We start from the raw sequence: 18,078 nt of genomic DNA on the forward strand, positions 1-18,078 counted from the left end.
TGTGTGCATGAGTGTGTGTGTGTGGTACATGTGCCGTGTGTGTGTGTGTGTGTGTGTGTGTGTGTGTGCTGTGTATGTATGGTACATGTGTGGTGTTTGTGTGTGTGTGTGGTATGCGTGTGTGTATGTGTGGGGTGTGTGTTATATGTGGTATATGTATGTGTTGTGTGTATATGTGTGTGGTGTATGTGGTGTATGCATGTCTATGTGGTATGTATGTGTGTGGTGTATATGTGTGCTGTGCTTGTGTGTGTGGTGTATGCATGTGTATATGGTATATGTATGGCATGTGTGTATGTGGTATTTGTGTGTTGTGTGTGTATATGTGTGTATGTGTTGTGTGTGGTATATGAGTGTATATGTGGTATGCATGTGTGTGTGTATGTGTAGTGTATGTGTGTGGTATATGTATGGTGTGTGGTGTATGTGTATATATGTGGTGTGTGTGTGTGTGTGTGTGTATAACTGTACCTCTCTCCTACTTTCCCCCAATACCAAACCTGGACTACTACAACAAGAACAAAAGCCTCTGCCAGGAAATACAACTAAAAACAACTAAAAATAGATAGTTAAAAAAGCCCAACATCCGATTGGAGGAAACTGATATGAAGCAAGCAGAGTAGGTAAGAAGGAAGGAAAACAGGCTCAGAGTACTACACGCTATGCTAACTAAGCCTACATCAACATCTACCCAGCATCCTCCAGTTGCAGATGACTGGCTGGCTTGTGACTAGTGAACAAGCATACCTGGTGACTGTTCCTCCAAGACTGAGTGGCTCATAACTTTTTCAGACAATAATAAACATGATCTGAAATGCTGCAGAGCCACTACTTCCGGTGGCTTCTGCCATGTGTTCAGGTGACTCCTGATTCTGGTGACAGCCAGCTGTGATCATACCATGTCAGAGCTGCTGAGGTGACACTGCCCAGTGAGCCACAAGTGACACCCTACACAAGGATGTGGTGACTAACAACACAAGCGTGTTCTACTGTAGAAATAACAGATTTGCCAGGATCTTAGGGGATGCCTCGAGAAATGCTGAGGCCAGCCTGATTCAGGAGGCTAACACCAACTGCTTTCAATAGGATCAATGTCCTTTCAATAGAACCAATATCCTTTCAATAACATTACCACTTAGAAGAAACCACAAGGGTCACCAGCTGGATCATGAGAACAGTTCCCTACGACAGAGATCTGGCATCTGTGCAGATGCTTCTGGGGAGCCACTCACTTCAGTCATACCTACTGTGGGACTGACCCTAGCGATGGCCACACCACAGTAGCACAAAATTCCTTCTCTAGTTAAGGCATGCACGAATGACCCACACCACAGAATCAAAGTCAAACCTGGAACCTGAACATGCAATGTGTCGGGAGAATGAGAGTCAGCCATGGCTGAGGGCCACAGGTGGAGAGGCCCACCTCAGGTGGAGAGGCCCACCTCAGGTGGAGAGGCCCACCTCAGGTGGAGAGGCCCACCTCAGGTGGAGGGGCCCACCTCAGGTGGAGAGGCCCACCTCAGGTGGAGAGGCCCACCCCAGGGTAAGCCACAGAAACAAGCCCAGGGGAGAGTGTTCTCTGGATCCCAAATATCTAGTCATGCCTGCAGCCAAAACGTTTTTGCTTGATTGGTCTTGTCATTGTTCCTGCTTTCAGACAGGATCCTAAGTCACCCAGGCTGGCCTTGAACTCAGTTTTTCTGTTCCCACTTCTTGAGTGCCGAGAGCATATGTCTGTACTACTGTGCCCGGCCTGAAACAAAATCCTCTCTAGGACTTTTTATTTGTACAGCCAATAAGTTCTGTCTCTATCACTTAGGCCGGCATGCTTGATCAGTCCCTTCTGCCTCAGAGTCGTGTCTCGGTAAAGACTTGGCATTGGTGAAAACCCTGGGTACCCGAATCCCAGCACGGAAGGCTTGGGTAGGCAGATGCCAAGGCCAGGTCAGCTGAGCTGCACAACCAGATGCCCTCCGCTCTACGTAAACAGTGGTTTTTATGTCAAAATATCAGTGAGGAAATGGGAGCAGCCATGGCACTACAGGAGAACCTACTGGGACTTCATCCCAGCCTCAAGGCCAATGCCAGCCTACTAACAATCCACCCATTCAGAAAAAGGTCCGCAGGTCCGCATATTTCTACCATGACACCCAAGAGCCTGCTCCAAGGGGGCTGGGGGGAGAAGGTTACATCAGAATATTTTTAGAACAGCCGTGAAAGTGTCACAGTTGTAAATACCAAGGGACTGAATTACTGTTTACCTGTGAGATATTTACTGAGGGCTGACTCTGTGTCACAGACTATTAATTTAACAGAAACCTCGAGCCAAACCCAAGCTTATCATCCTGGTGGGACTGCTTCACTTACACGCCACTCAGTACATTGATTGACTGTGTTTTCACTCCATAGCCAGTCTCCTTTAAATTGGCAACAATCCCCAAGACATCGATACTGGAGCCTTTGGAGCCAAAGTTCTTCTCACTGTACATTATCATGTGCGCATTTGAAAAATCCTATTAAGAGAGAGAGATTCAAATATAAAGGGTAGTTGTTTATCATCCCGAAAGGACCTCACGTTAGCCGTTAGCTTCTCTTTAACTTACACTTAATATAGGCCGTAGAGACTGGAGCTCTCCATTGTAGCCTCCCCAGGCGTTCCAGTCTCTGTATTCTCCCTCCTCCAGCAAATACTGATGGCCAGTGAAGCCGCACTTCTCATAAGCAACCCAGCTACAAGAGAAAGAGAGCAAGCAGCCTGTCAGACATTCACAATGCTTCCCATGTGCCTGCTTTACTGACAAACACAAGTATAATATTCCATGTGAATTTGGAAATTTCCCTAAGTTTAGAAAGGACAGCATACAAATTTATGTGTTTTTGTTGGAATTCTTTAATGTTTAAGGGAATTTGTTGAATTAGGTCAGAAAAAAAAAACAACCTAACATATTAGAGTTTTGTAAAGGCATGTAGTTGTGTGTATCCCTGAGTGCGTGTGTGTGTGTGCGCACGTGCTTGCTCAAGAGAGCTTTTGGGTGTAGTGGATATGTATGTGTGTGCACTTGGGTGTGTGGTTGGGTATGTAATTAAAATGAAGGGCTGGAGAGATGGCTCAGCAGTTAAGAGCACTTTTTCTCTTGCAGGGGATCCCAGTACCCACATAACAGCTAACAACTGTTAACTCCAGTTCCAGAGGGTCTGACGCTATCTTTTTTAGATTCCTCAGACACTGCATGGATGTGGTGCATAGACATACATGCAGGTGAGACACTCATACACATAAAATAAAGATAAATAATTAAACAAAAGAATGAAAATGAAACTCAACAAGTAAATGACAAACTGTCTTCAAAGAGTAATAATAAAAATCTACAGTTTTGCCTATTTACAAGACTGCTTCAGTATATACTCCTACTAGAAATGTGCAAGATCTATAAAGTTCAAGAAGATCATGAAAATTAGAAAGAAAACTAATAAATGGTTCACTAGATTGGAACATGGTATTTTAAAAATCAATCTGTACAACACTGTATGAGCTCCACACCAGACCCCCCTGCAGTGTCCTTCCAGGCACTGCTTCAAGGCCAGCTCAGCAGACCCCTCTGGGGATGTGGCTGGACACCTCCATGCATATGTGACACTCAGGGGTTCAATCCTCAGGATTCCCTACTCCCCACAATACATCACCAGACTATAATCAAGAATGTTGTCTTCCGGGGAAAGAGGGCACGTTCATTATTTCATCAGGGAACAAGAGAAGTCCTTACCATTTACCCTTTCTACTTACACGCCTCTGAGGACTTTCATTGACCCCACCGATGTAAAGGGCAAATGGCCGTTTCCAGTTGTTTCTTCTGCCTCATCTCCTTCCAAGATAAAAGTACTCATTTCCGTTTCTAGCTCCATACACCTTCCCTCAAAGGAGGGCTTTTCATAAATAACTACCTGCAATAGAAGTGAGATATGCTAATATTTTGGGAGAAGTGAAATGGCTAAAAAATAGCTAAACATCGAATCTGTTATTCACTTGGGCTAGGGGTGTGGCTCTTGCTCAGCATGTGTGAGACACTGGATTCCATTCCCCACAAGACACAGCCGGGGGATGGGGGGAAGCTGGACATAGTGGTACAGCCTATAATCTCAAGACTCAGGAGGATGCGGAAGGAAGATCCCAAGTCCACAGCCATCCATGGGCTACACAATAAAGACTGCCTTGGCTCAGCAAAAGCAGGACCAGCAAGATGGCTCAGCAGGTTCAATCTCCCCGGACTCACATGTGCCAACATGCCATCTCACACACACACACACACACACACACACACACACACACACACACACACCCCAAACAAATGTAAGCAACAACAACAACAACAAAATTAATAATAAATAGCACTAAATCCTGGAATACAAATTAAAAATTTCTAATCATTTATAAAAATCAACTACACAATAGCACCTACTAATATAGTTAAACAGAAATCATTAGGCTCCCCCTCCTTCCACCGATAGTGTGGAACACTCTAAAGGCAATGTTTAAACTATAGTAAAGAGCCAGAGGATTCTAAAGTTGATTTGAAAATGATAAGCAACCATGGTGCATGGGACAGATGTAGGAAACAGCAGTAGCAGGTACATCTGGAACAGGAAGAGCTGTGGGATGGTGCTGGACTCATGGCTCAGCAGGGAGAGCTGTGGGATGGAGATGGACTCATGGCTCATCAGGGAGAGCTGCTGAATGGAGATGGACTCATGGCTCAGAATGGGGAGCTGGGGGATGGAGATGGACTCATGGCTCAGCAGGGGGAGCTGGGGGATGGAGCTGGACTCATGGCCTGGCAGGCAAAGGCTGCGGTCAATCCCCCCAGACCAATGCAGTGCAACTGAAAAGTGTTCTTCTGTTGCCAGCAACGGGCTCATCAATTAGCAAATCCAACCAGAATGGTAAAATTAATACAACAGTGAACCTTGGAGGCTACGATAAGATAACCAGAGCCATTAGACTCTTCCTGAAGTTTAGTGGGAGGGAGACTCAGGGGGGAAGTCACATTAGCATCATATACTTAAAGATTATAGAATAATTTCTCTCTTCCCCACCCCCTCACTTCTGGACATACACCCACTCATATTCTCTCTCTCTCTCTCTCTCTCTCTCTCTCTTTCTCTCTCCTTCTTACCTTGGGATCTGTAGGGAATTCAACTTTACGGCCACCCTAAAACAAAGCAAAACAAAAACCGTGTAGTAAAAAACCCAGTTTCCACCGAGAGTGATCAGTATTATCTTATTAGTTGAAGCACACAGTGTGCCGATGCCAAAATTATCAAATAAAAATGAGGAAACAAGACCATCTACAGCAGTGACTCACTGGACATGCACACCTAGTGTGTGCTTCTGTTCTGTCTTTGGTTTGTTTGGTTGTTGTTTTGAGTGCAGAGAAATCAGACCCAGGGCCTTGCAATGCTGCTTAAGCACTCTACCCGTGAGCTATATCCACACCCCTTGGTTTATTTTGCTCTGTATTGTTTTTTAACTAGGAAAATTTCTTTATACAATTTTAATTTGTATCCCAAGAGCCAGTGCTATATTTTTCTTGTTCTTTTGAGGTAGGGTCTCTCTCACACACCAGGTAGACCAGGCTAGCCTCAAACTTAGGATCATCCTGCTTCAACCTCCTAAAACTTCTATTTCTTATTTCTCTCAATAAATAACCCTTAGATTTTATAGCATCTCACAGGAAGTGAGTTCTACCTTCTGCACGGGCAATCCTGCATGGGCGGGTCCTTCACAGGCCACAGCCTTGGCTCCCTCTGATTCCACTCCCAGCAGTCCCGCCCTTTGTATTTCCTGCCTGCCCTCCAGGAAGCATCTGACTCTGTAACCCATAGCCTACAAAAGTGTTAAAGTTCACACAGCAGGAAATAATAAGAACTATTAGATAACAGCTAAAACCTCCCAAAGGATGGCATTGTTACACTTTTGTAATAAAAGAATGGTTCTCTTTTTTTTTAAGTAAAAAACAAAACAAAACTAGAACCAGAGAGGAAAAGTATTGCCTAAAAATACTGAACAGGCAGAAGTCAGTAGTTGATAAGCTGGGAGATTTCCCTCAATGTGTTTTTATGAGCTTAAATGTAGCCAAAATCTTCAAATGGCCCAAATAAACTGAAACCATAAATAGGCTAAGTCAATTAGCAAGCTAGACCTTATACAACCAAAGGAGCACCTTCTTAAAAAATAGTCTTTAGGAGCTGGAGAGATGGCTCAGTGGCTAAGAGCACTGGTTGCTCTTTTGCATGTCCTGAGTTCAATTCTAGTAACCACATTGGAGGCTCACAGACATCTGCAGTGGAATCTGATCCCCATTTCTGGCGTGCATGAAAACAGAGCACTTACATATATAAAATACATTAAAAAAAAATCTTCAAGAAAAAAAAAATCTTTGGGGTGGGGACTCAATAAACTTCAGTTTTAAAACCATCACATTGCTTTTTAAGCTTGAGACAACTCTGTCATGCATTCCCAAAACTAATAAAATGGGGATCTTTGAAAGTGGATTTAATTAAAAAAAAGAAAAAAGAAAAACCTCAAGTCATCTGCATGGATCTGCAGATAATCAAATCAGACGTATCTAACTTTCTAATCCGTCTCATCCTGGCTCTGAAGACACCTGCAATGTGGACTTCCATAAGCAAGTTCATAGCAAAAGCTTCGCCCTGGTGTTCAGTGAGTACCTAGCATCCAGTGGCCCATACCAGAGCCTGGTGTGGTAGCCTCATACCACCCAAGTCTCCATCCCGGCAGAGTAGCCACGGGTGGGGGTGGTGGTGGGGACAAGGAGTGGAAGCACAGGCTCTGGGGAAGCAGGAGGAGTGTAGAGGTTTGTACACACTTGGCCCAGGGAGTGGCACTATCAGAAGGTGTGGTCCTGTTGCAGTAGGTGTGGCACTGTGGGTGTGAGCTTTAAGACCCTCATCCTAAACCAGTATTCTGCTAGCAGCCTCCAGATGAAGATGTAGAACTCTCAGCTCTGCCTGCACCATGCCTGCCTGGATGCTGCCATGTTCCCGCCTTAATGATACTAGACTGAACCTCTGAACCTGTAAGCCAACCCCCAGTGAAATGTCATCCTTATAAGAGTTGCCTTGGTCATGGTGTCTGTGCACAGCAGTAAGACCCTAAAACAATGAACATTGACCCCTCACCCCAGCTCTCCTTCTATCCCACTCAGCCCTGCCTCCTGGCACTACTGTGTCTGTGCTGGTCCTCAGCATGCCCTGCCCAGCTCTGTGCCTGCCCTGGCCTTATAAGCATCCTCTGCCAGCTCCAGCGGGCAGATTTGGCTGTGCATTCAGGTGGTTTTCCTAACTGTGCCGCTGCCCTGTCTCTTGTCCTACTGACCGGGATTGTACACGCCATTGCTTCCACTTTCCACAAATAGTCCTTCACTCACTAGGCCTCTCTGGGCTAAAGCTTGGTGAGGCAGAAGATGCCCTCTGTGCAAAGGGCATGGTCTTTGTCCACCCTTCTTAACCGGGAAATGGAGTAAGTTATTGCTTCTACGATTTCTATTCAGCAATAGGACTCATCTACCTGTTTATTACAGATGCATGTAGAGCAATAAAAGCTACTTTTACTGTTCAAAGCCACATCTGGTAGATTATGGAGGTCACAGCTAAGAGACATGCTGCCTTCAGAGAACCGGCTTCAGTGTCGTGTTACCATTTTCAGAGGCCGCATGGATCCAATGTACGCTTCTTCGGTATCCCAGAAGGATAGGTCCGGGTATTCTCCGGGCTCCAGGATGAAGGGGACGCCTTGGAATCCAGGCTCTTCGTAGATGAGCCACCTGCATAACCACCATGGAAGCAAAGAAGCAGAACTTGTGGTTAATGTCTGTTTCTTCCTGCCTGGTGCACAGGACTCCACTGACAGGGGAGGGCAGGAACAGAGGAGAATGTGGCCACTCTCCCAGCAATGGCAGCACCTGTGCCTTCAGAGGAGCCAGCTGTGCGATGTTTCTCCTGGCCTACAATTTTCTCTTGGCTGGCGTGGCCGCTTACTGTAAGCCATATTACAACTGCTTTTACATGTAAATGTCTCTGCACATAGTTAGAGACCACTCAGGTTAGGCCATCTCAAGCCCTGTTCTAAGTTAGTATTTCATTTGTAAATAAAGACTCCTGGCATTCTACTTAATTATGTCACACACTATCAAAATGTGTAGCAACTGATCCTTTCCAAAAGCCTAGAATCTAGGAACACCACCTAGAATTTCAGCCAGGCGTCACAGTGCTGTCCCTATTTTACAGGCAAGGTTAAATCACTTGCCCCAAGGCAGGGCCACTGTGAACTGACCCCTGATCCCCACTCTCCGTCAATCTTTCACAGCAGATTTTTCCCCCACTGCAGGGAGTGTACCAAACACAATCTGCTCTTCTCCCTTCACAAGCATCTTCACCGTGTGCACCACTCAGCACACACTGCTGGTGTCAGAGGCCTGAAGGTCCATGGGCTACCTGTTCCCAGGGGGCAACCCCTTCTGGATGCTTGGTTCTGATCCTAAAGACGTGAAATACCACATCCTTGTACAGGGCTTGCCAGCTGCTACTCCACTTTGGTCAGGTCAGGGAATGGCAGCCCCACCTACTCCTGAGCAAAGGCCGGGGAGCCATAAAGGCATGCCCACTGGAGCTGAGTGCACGTCTCTGGGAGGGTGCAGCTACTGGAGAAGTGACTATATAATTCAGATAGTGCCTTCCCTTGGAAACACAGGCTGGCTCCTCTCCTCTGTCTCTCCTTTCTGATGGCAACCCACACAACTGATAACTGTTAGCCTGGCTGAACCACCCACCTGGGGCGCTGTGCCAACCACACATATTCCCAGATGTTGAGACAAAAGGGAGAACTCTAAATAAAACCCTTAGTAGCAGAACAGGGCCCGAGGGCAGGGTTGCTTTTCTACGGTTTCTGATTCTAGCCGAACACCCATTTTTAGTAAAAATCTGAGTTAAAGATGCCCTTGAACCTTTTTTAGACTAATTACCTAGAGATTTGCCACCTAGTTCCTACTAAAGGTCAGCCAACAGGTACACAAAGAAACTAGGGGGGTCCCATGGTTCCTAGTGGAGACCAAAGCCAGCCAATGAAATCCTAAGGCAAGATCACACAGAGGGAGAGGGGAGAGGGGGAGGGGAGCAGTGGAGGAGCCAGGAGGGGGCCTGGAGGACCGTGCTGGGGTGTTCCATTCTAGCTAACAAAATCACACTCAGTCTATAAGGTCAATATCTTTTTGAGTGCCTTTTTCAGTGCAAATGTTACACTTTAGAACAAGTTAACCAAGGGGGAAAGAGGCCTGTCTTTTAAAACAGTCTGCAATACCTTTCTAACCCAGAAGGCAGCTGGCTATGGGGGGGGGGGTTACACCAACTTCCTACATCTAAAACATCATAGTCAGGAAGACACATACATCCCTGGAGCCCAAAGCTGCTCGGCATGCTACACACGGGCTTATTTATTTTTATGTACAGTGCTGTTTTATCGGCATGTCTGTCTGTCTTAGAATACCAGATCCCTGGAACTGGAGTTGGAGACAGTTGTGAACTGCTATGTGAGTGCTGGGAATTGAGCCCAGGCCCTCTAGAAGAGCAGCCTGTGCTCTTAACTGCTGAACCATCTCCCTAGACTCAAAATGATGTTTCCAAAGTAGCCTTCTGTCGAGGGCTTTCCTCCTCAAGATCCGTCGGACGGATCTGTCATCTGAGACTAAAAGTTCACTCTCCTTGAAGCACGTGGGCCAGTCACACAGCATCTACAGAAGGTGGGGACTCTGCTAGGAGCAGAACCTACAAACTGGTGAATTTGCAAGGCTGTGTCCTGAGTGTCCTCCCTCCTGAAGGACCGGGTCAGACATTCGCATGTGCAGGCACACCCGGGGCTCTGAGACTCACACACAGAGCTTTAGGAGAGCAGAGAATTGTCTTCAGGCCATGCCATTTCCATTTCTAAAGAGACATTCCCCTTCTCCACTTGTACTGAGGTAACAAGCTTTGCCCACTAAAAACTCAGGTTTGTAGTCATGCCAATTGTAGTGCAAGAAGCATGTGCATATTTTTAACCATTATGAATATTCATAAATGTCTGCATAAAAATATACATGATGAATGTGCATGAATGTATACATAGGAACATTCATGATGAAAGTACATGAATATATCTATAAGGGACATACGTGATGAATGCTCATGAATGTATTCTTAGAAATCATACACAAACACTGCTGAACAATGGCCACTAATCTTTATGTTAAAAATATGTGTTATCATTCCTTTAGAAATACCCTTTCATTCCATAAGAAAAGATCAGTCTTATAATATATGTTTGTTCTTAGAATAATTAACTTGTAAACTAACCACCTACAGACAACACTAAAGATGTGATTTGGACATAAACATTGGCCAAGTATTTATGAAAATTAACTGAAAATTAAATGTGAGGTTATGTAAAATTTCTGAATAACTTGGCAAAGGAGGGATGTGGGAGGCCCCGTGTTAACTAGGCAAGAAAACTTGACATCATCAGTAGGCAGGTGGCTAGTTTGTCATGTGATGACACATCACACATACGTGGCGCCCCCTCACAGGAAGTGACCTGGCCAAAACCGTCCAACTAAATCTAATCATACCTTTCCACCTAACCCTTCATACAAATAACATTCAGAGAACTAGAGGATAACAGGAAAAGAAAGATTCAGAAAAAAATCTGTGGTCTAAGACAGCTGGCTAGAGGTCTCAAAAGGTCAAGGGGTCTCTGCAGCAAAGGAGGGGACAGAAAGATTGTTAGAGTCAGAGGAATAGGAAGTTTTCTGTGAGATGGTGTCTCCTAGAAATGTCAGGGAAACTACAGTCATGAGCCTTCATCAACACAGCTGCCTGAACATGACCTGAATGAACCACACCGCAGCCATGCCAGCATGGAGGGGAATGGATGACATGGAAAGGGAGCGCTCATGAACTCCACCAGGCACAGAACCACAAATAACTAAGGGAGGAGGGGGAGGAAGCCTCCCCAGGAAAGAGCCCCCAAATTGGTTGTCCAATGCCAAATGGGCAGTCCTGAAAATATACCCATAGCAGTAACACTATAAGGGCTGAGAAGGTTGTATTTATATATTTCTAAGTGCGGTGTGTGTGTGTGTGTGTGTGTGTGTGTGTGTGTGTGTGTGTGCGCGCATGTGGTGGAAATTTCTGGTTGTCATGTGATGCAGACTCATGATGTTTTGCTTGAAGCAAAACCTGTTGAGAGGACACATGATGCTTTGGGAGATTATAAGTAGGACTCAACAGACAGTGACGGGGAGCTTGCCCAGCTAGCCACACAACTCTTTATTGGCCTCGAGTCTCCGCTGATCTACACACCTCCTCACTGTGTGCACCATTCGGCTTTTTGAGTGCTTGCTTCTGATCCTAGAGGCACCGCAATACTACATCCACAGGAGGATACACGTAGTTATTACAACACAGCAATGAGAACCAGAGACACAGGCAAGTCAACGGCTGTATGCGGTCTTAGGAGAGGGTTTATGTGTGTGCAGAAGGGAATGGGACCAGAGCAAGTGACAGGGATCTGCAACACAGCTGGTAGTCACTTAGGCCAGGCTCACACCGGTTTGTGCCATTATTAGGCTCTGAAACTCACATGTAGACGGATGGCCTTCTGCAGATGACAACTATTTGTAGTAAAAGTGACAAAAGCACAATTGGCTAGGGAGAAAGCAGTCGCTTCATTTCAAATCACCAGGACTCTTTAGCTAACGACCCTGGTCCAGATGAGGGGGGCCCGCCTGTCTTCCTTGCTTAAATCGTATGCTTCCTCTGACGTTCTAAAATGTTTTGTTTTTATTAAAACACACCCTAGAACTATGCAAGCCTGCCTTTACCTCAAGGAGGATGGGGCTAAGATTAGCCAGCCGCTAAACAAAGGTTTAGATATCTATCAGTCATATTCAACAGAATTTGAAAGGCAAATTTAGTTAAGAATTACTCATTTCCTCCAGAAAGAATCTGAGGAGGCCAGTAACACCCTTATACGCGTGCAGAGGAACTTAATCTAGAGTGAACAGGCCCAGGAAGGTGTTCCCTAATGGGATAAAGGAAAAGACCCCTTCACCCCAACCCCTCCACCTCACCCCCACCCCTCCACCTCACCCCCACACCCAGGACTTCTTTGCTCACACACTTAGGACACTGCACCAATGGTAGCAAAATGAGCTGAGTGTTTATTACCAGTTAAACCCCGCCCACCTAGCCAGACGTGGTGGCTCACAGCTGTAATCCCACACTAGGGAGAACAGGGTGGATGGAGAGAGTAAGCCACAAGCAAACAGTGCTCTCAGCTCAGCCAGACTTCCTTGGAGACCTGTAAGAGCATTGGTGTCCTGAGCTCAGCAGCTGAGTTCAATAAGCTGGACTTTGAACAGACTCCGTAGGCGGCTTTCACGAAACCACTGGCACGGCAATGAACGGCCGAAGGAGACACCCAAAGGCAGTGGTCGTAGAGACACTTTCTTTTACCAGGCTCCCAATCTCTCAACATAAAAGTGCCGAAGGCACATAAGGTCTTTGCCCTCAACCATCTCATGTAGTACATAGTTTAAAGTCTTCTCAATGCTCATTTCCCCTTTTAAAACTTGCTTTTTTCTGCTTCTCCCTCCTACAATGCTGGGGACTTGACTTCCAGGCATTCTGCAGATGAGGCGAGTGTTCTGAGTTACATCCACAGCCCTTCAATCCCTTCTCTAGGTGGAGGACTCCCAGGCTCTACCTGAAACCTTTCCCCACAACCCAGGCCCATACTTCCACATATCCTCCTGCCTTCTCATGTGCACTTACAGTGGATCTCAGATTTAACCTGTCCAAAATCAACTTCTGAACTCCCTTCTGCCCTCCACACTCTTCCTGCAGGCTCCATCTCAGACTAGGCCTAGCTTCTAAGCCCCTGCACCTACATAAAACTTATCAGCACATGTGGTTAATTCTGCCTTTAAAATGTACCTCAGGTCTCCCACTTCCTGCCTCCACTCCCACAGCATCACCTCTTGCCTGTATGACTGGAATTGCTTCTCTGCTGCTTTTCTCCCCCTCTCTTCCCTCTTTCGCTTTCTCCCTCTCTTTTTGATAGCCTACCTTTTTACAGCAGCCAACAATTCCAAATTCTGCCCTTGTAAGTGTCCCCCACTGTTGACAAGGCATCCCCAGGCTCTCCCTGCTATCAACTCACTTACAGAGAGGCAGGTATGACAGCTTGGACATGCCCTTCAAAATGCCACGTCGAAGCTTAACATACACTGGAAGGTACTAAGAGGGGATCATACCGGACCTTCGAGAGGTAACTCGGTCATCAGTTCAGTCATGGGGCCTCTTTTTCATGGATGGAGTCACGGAAAATAGACTAAGGCAGGGGGCTGCTTTTTTTCAGGTGTATTTCAAAATTTTTAGACAAATGAAAGAACAAACAGTCACATAGGAGGTAGCTAATCTACAACTTTGTAATTCCCGTTACAAAGCCCCGGATAAAACACTATCCTCCGCTTGAGTACCTCCTGTGACAAGAAACTGTCTACTTAGCAAGGCAGCTGCTTCCATTTCAGCCCTCAGGAAGCCGAAGCCTACTTCTTCCGTTCTAGCTGCTTCCCGCAGGTCCCCACGGAATACCAGAAAACAGATGGAGTTTCTTCTACCTTTCATTCCTTCAAAGATGGCTGCTACCCACTCCAAGCCAAAGCCCCGTGGTCTCACATCCTACGTCACCCAGACATTTCCAGTTCATGATTTCAGAGGACAGAAAATTGGAATTTGTGATCTGCAGGTGATTTGGCTCCTTCCGCCTGCACGAGCAACCACTTCCCATGATGGCAACAATGGCAAACTATGATTCACAGCAGCCAGTAGAATGCCAAGGCACAGCCAAGGGGCTCAGTAGACCTTAGATCACTTTCTTAGACAGACTACTGAAACCATGAAACCTCCTACTCATAAAAACTTGTCTTTGTGCTCTGAATATATAAATAGTTATATATTACATACAGTATCATTGATCTAATTATGCATCTCAGAAAACTTACACAAAAATAAAATGTTTAAAGAGAAGAGATTTGGGCGGAAGATGGCCCTGTGGGATAAAAGTACAAGATGCCAGGCCAGATGACTTGAGCTCCATACTTGGGGCCCATATGTTGGAAAGAGAAATTGATCCCTAAAAGTTGTCCTCTGACTTCTACACACATGCCTCATACACACACCCATATGTCTACACACATGTGCACATATACCATAAATAAATAAATAATTGTAGTGACTTTTCTGAAGAAAGATTTCATATAAATTAGTAAGCTACTTTTATAGGGGTTTTCTAGCATTTCGGCAGATTCCTTCCATGTGCCAAGGCTTTGGGCTCCACTTCAGAGACCGCATGCTCTGTCCTCCACGTTTTATCCTCATCCCCCCATCTCAGATATTCCCATTTCCTCCAAAATATTCTTACAGTCTCATGAGGCTTGTGTAGGTTAGATCACTTTGTAAGACAGTCCCACACAACAGCACTTTATAAGACAGTAGCCAACCCAGCAGCTTGTGTAACAGTGACAAAGGCAGTATGTTCTGATTGAACCCATCCCACTTGAAATACTGAATTATAACCTTGGAATTATCATGAACGTATAAGCCACGACTCAGCTGGGAATGGCATGGTGTCTCTGTGATAGAGGAAAAGTCCTGTGTGAAAACTGTGTTCCCCATGGCCGGGACATAGCTTAGTGGTAACGTCCTTGCCTAAGATCAACCCCAGCACAGGAAATGGGGAGGCGGGTGAAGAGGCGGCGGGGTGCCGTGGTGGGTTCAGCACCTAGAACACTTGTGGGCAGAGTATAAGGCATAGAGACTGGGCTTGGATCCCCACACTGAACCCCTACATCCTCTCTAGTATTCCTCATGAGGCCTCGTTACAGCCGGATTTGAAATGGAAGACTTACGTGCCCCAGTGCACTTTGATGGAACACGTCTTCTGCATCACACCGAAGCCCTGCATTTCCTCAGTGTCATCGAAGTAGGAGTTCAGGAGTCCCAACCCTTCTGGCTCAGTGAACAAGTCAATCTGACTGATTCTGTAATCCTGTTTAAAAAAAAAAAACCACAATAACTACAAATGTCACTAAAAAGTTAATGTATAGGGGTGAGTGAGCACCTGCATGTACCACATGCACGCCTTGTGTTGGTGGTGGAACTGGAGTCACAAACAATTGTGTTAACAAAGCATCTTTAGAAGATAGAGAAGGAAAAGAGGAAGAGGAGGAAGAGGAAGGGGTGAGCCCAGTGGTTAAGAGAGCCTGCTGCTCTTGCAGGGGACTAGAGTTCAGTTCCCAGCACCCACAGCAGCCTTCTAGAAACCACCTGTGACTCCAGCTTCTGAGGAGCTGACAGTCCACAATCATTACACTCACGGGCACACAGCCCCCTACACACATACGCATACACAATTTAAAAATACCATCTTAAAAAGCTGAAAGGATAAAAATGTGAGAAACAATCCTAAGACCCACTGTAATTGGAAATAGCAAATACATGTTGGTAAATCACTCACACACTACACGGAAAGGAATAACACACCCTTTCAATGAAGAACGATGTGCAGCTGGGCCTAGGCCAAGTGGTACAATGAAAAGCTCTTGCTGTGTCAGCAAACCGGAGCTATATCCCTGAGCTGCTTCCTGCATGTACCTGAAGCTTACCCTAATCAATATTCAACAGGTGGGAATCACAGTAGGCAGTTACTCACAGGAGTGTGATCTTGGAGAATAATCATGAAGACAGAGAGAAAAAAAAAGACTGAGAATTGAAGTGTTGAATAGAAAAAGGGGCAATGGCATTGTATTTGTGACACATTTAGAATTATACAAACAGGAAATTTGAATATGGCCAACCAGAGGGTGAGACCTCAAATAAGTGAAGGGACAGACACAAGTCATGATGGTAGACTTCAGGTGACAGCTTTAAACAATGCTTTATTTATTTATTTTTTTAATTTATTTTTGGTTTTTCGAGACAGGGTTTCTCTGTGCAGCCCTGGCTGTCCTGGAACTTACTCTGTAGACCAGGCTGGCCTCAAACTCAGAAATCTGCCTGCCTCTGCCTCCCAAGTGCTGGGATTAATGGCGTGCGCCACCACCGCCTGGCTTAAACAATGCTTTATTACACATATTATTTGAACAATAAATAAAAAATGTAGGTGTGTGTGTGCTACATTCATATGTAAATGCAAAATATTCTACTGGGAGGACATCTTCAAATAGTGTTCCTCGGAACTGAAGAGTGGGCTCAGTGGTTAAGAGCACTCACTGGTAGTTGTTACAAAGGACCGGGGCTTGATTTTCAGCACCCACATGAAGGCTCACCACCTCCTTGTGTACCAGACACACATGTGGTGCAGGGAAAAATACTCATACACATAATAAGGTAGTAGTCCTCATATCTTATATGGCTTATCACACTATGTACCCTACTTAAAACAAAAATTAAACTGGCCATGAGGGTATACGCCTCCTATTCTGAAAACTAGGGCCACAAGAAGACATGACTGCCAGCTTAGGAACAGCTTGAAATACAGAGTCGGTTCATGGAAGATAAATCCTTTGGATTAACCGTCATCATCTGAGTCTCTCAGTGATGTTGACCAGCGTGTGATTCCAGCGTGGGAAGCAGAAACACAAAGATCAGGAAGTTCAAGGCTAGCATGGGCTATACAAGACTGCCTTAAGGCAGACAAAAGGAGGCACTGATCTAGGAAATGGGCGCGCTTCTCTCTGCTTCTTTCTTCCCATTTTAGAAGTTTCCACTTTTCTCTACTGCACTCTCCCTCTGTTGTATAAAGTTAACATTTACTCTTCCATTGTATGACCCCAGAAGTTACATGTTTACAAAGAAACATGTTGACGACACCTTCTTCCTTAAAAAAATAAGCAGGGAATTCTAGCCACTTCTGTAACTGACCTCAAATATCACAAATAATCTGGGGTTCGGTTGTTAGAGAAAAGATTTATTTGGGCTCATAGGTTCAAGGGTCATTGCTTGAACCTAAGATGAGCTTGGATATCTCTGTAGCATTGTGTGAACAGGGCAGGTCACCTAGTGGCAGCCGGGAAGCAGAGACACACAGAGACTCAAATAATATTTTAAATCCACATACAATCTGAGCTGAGCCGTCACCTACACTATTTCTGTACTGTCTTTCTGAAGTAAAATGCCTTAAAGTATGTAAGGAAAGTAGACCTTCATTGAGACATAAAACACTAAGCAAGGGACTGGATGGGTGGCTCAACAGTTAGAACATCTGCTATAATTACAGAGGATCAGAGTTCAGGCCCTCGCACCTATGCCACTGGCTCAGAGCCACCTGTAATTCCAGCTCCAGGGGACCTCACACCCTCTTCTTGCCTCCATGGGCACCTGTGCATATATATATACACAAGTACACACACACACACACACACACACACAGAGAGAGAGAGAGAGAGAGAGAGAGAGAGAGAGAGAGAGAGAGACTGACAGACAGACATAAACATAAATAAAAAATAAAATAAACCTAAAAAAAAAAACCCAGTCTGTTCATAGAGAACTCATGGCGTCCAGGTTATTTAGTAATCTGCTCCTTTGGGGTGTGAGTAGAAGGCAGAGTGAAACGTGTGCTGAGTAGATTCATCATGAAAATGTTGCTCTCTCTTCCCTTCTTCTCTTTCTGTGCTACTGCCCTCCTCTCTTCCTCTCAATTAAACCTCTTACACGTGGAAAAAAAAAAAAAGAAAATGTCTAAGGATTATAGTGTTTCTTTTCTAATTGATTTATGATATACAAATATTTACATTATAAAACATATATCCATAGAGCACCAATCAAATATTTTTTCATTTATTTCATAAAATGATTCCCTTAAATTAAAATTATCTCTGACACTCATCTCCATGTGCTGAGTTGCCACGCACACTTGCGTGATGGCGGTATTTGAGGCGAAAACTTCAAGGAAAGTCAGCCTCCTGC

General features: G+C 45.3%; 1 protein-coding gene across 2 annotated transcripts in view; it reads right to left on the minus strand.

Moving 5' to 3' along the window:
- Positions 1 to 18,078, minus strand: part of Crybg1 (crystallin beta-gamma domain containing 1) — a 236,318-nt gene that overhangs the window by 20,679 nt on the left and 197,561 nt on the right. For both annotated transcript variants that reach the window (XM_031348565.1, XM_031348566.1), the window contains 6 exons: positions 15,021 to 15,160; positions 7,715 to 7,841; positions 5,172 to 5,207; positions 3,785 to 3,942; positions 2,604 to 2,730; positions 2,368 to 2,513 (listed from right to left, as the gene is read on the minus strand). In XM_031348565.1, coding sequence (XP_031204425.1) covers positions 2,368 to 2,513; positions 2,604 to 2,730; positions 3,785 to 3,942; positions 5,172 to 5,207; positions 7,715 to 7,841; positions 15,021 to 15,160 — 734 coding nt within the window. The remainder of the gene's footprint in view (positions 1 to 2,367; positions 2,514 to 2,603; positions 2,731 to 3,784; positions 3,943 to 5,171; positions 5,208 to 7,714; positions 7,842 to 15,020; positions 15,161 to 18,078) is intronic.

This window comes from Mastomys coucha, unplaced genomic scaffold, assembly GCF_008632895.1.
Source record: "Mastomys coucha isolate ucsf_1 unplaced genomic scaffold, UCSF_Mcou_1 pScaffold3, whole genome shotgun sequence".
NCBI lineage: Eukaryota > Metazoa > Chordata > Mammalia > Rodentia > Muridae > Mastomys > Mastomys coucha.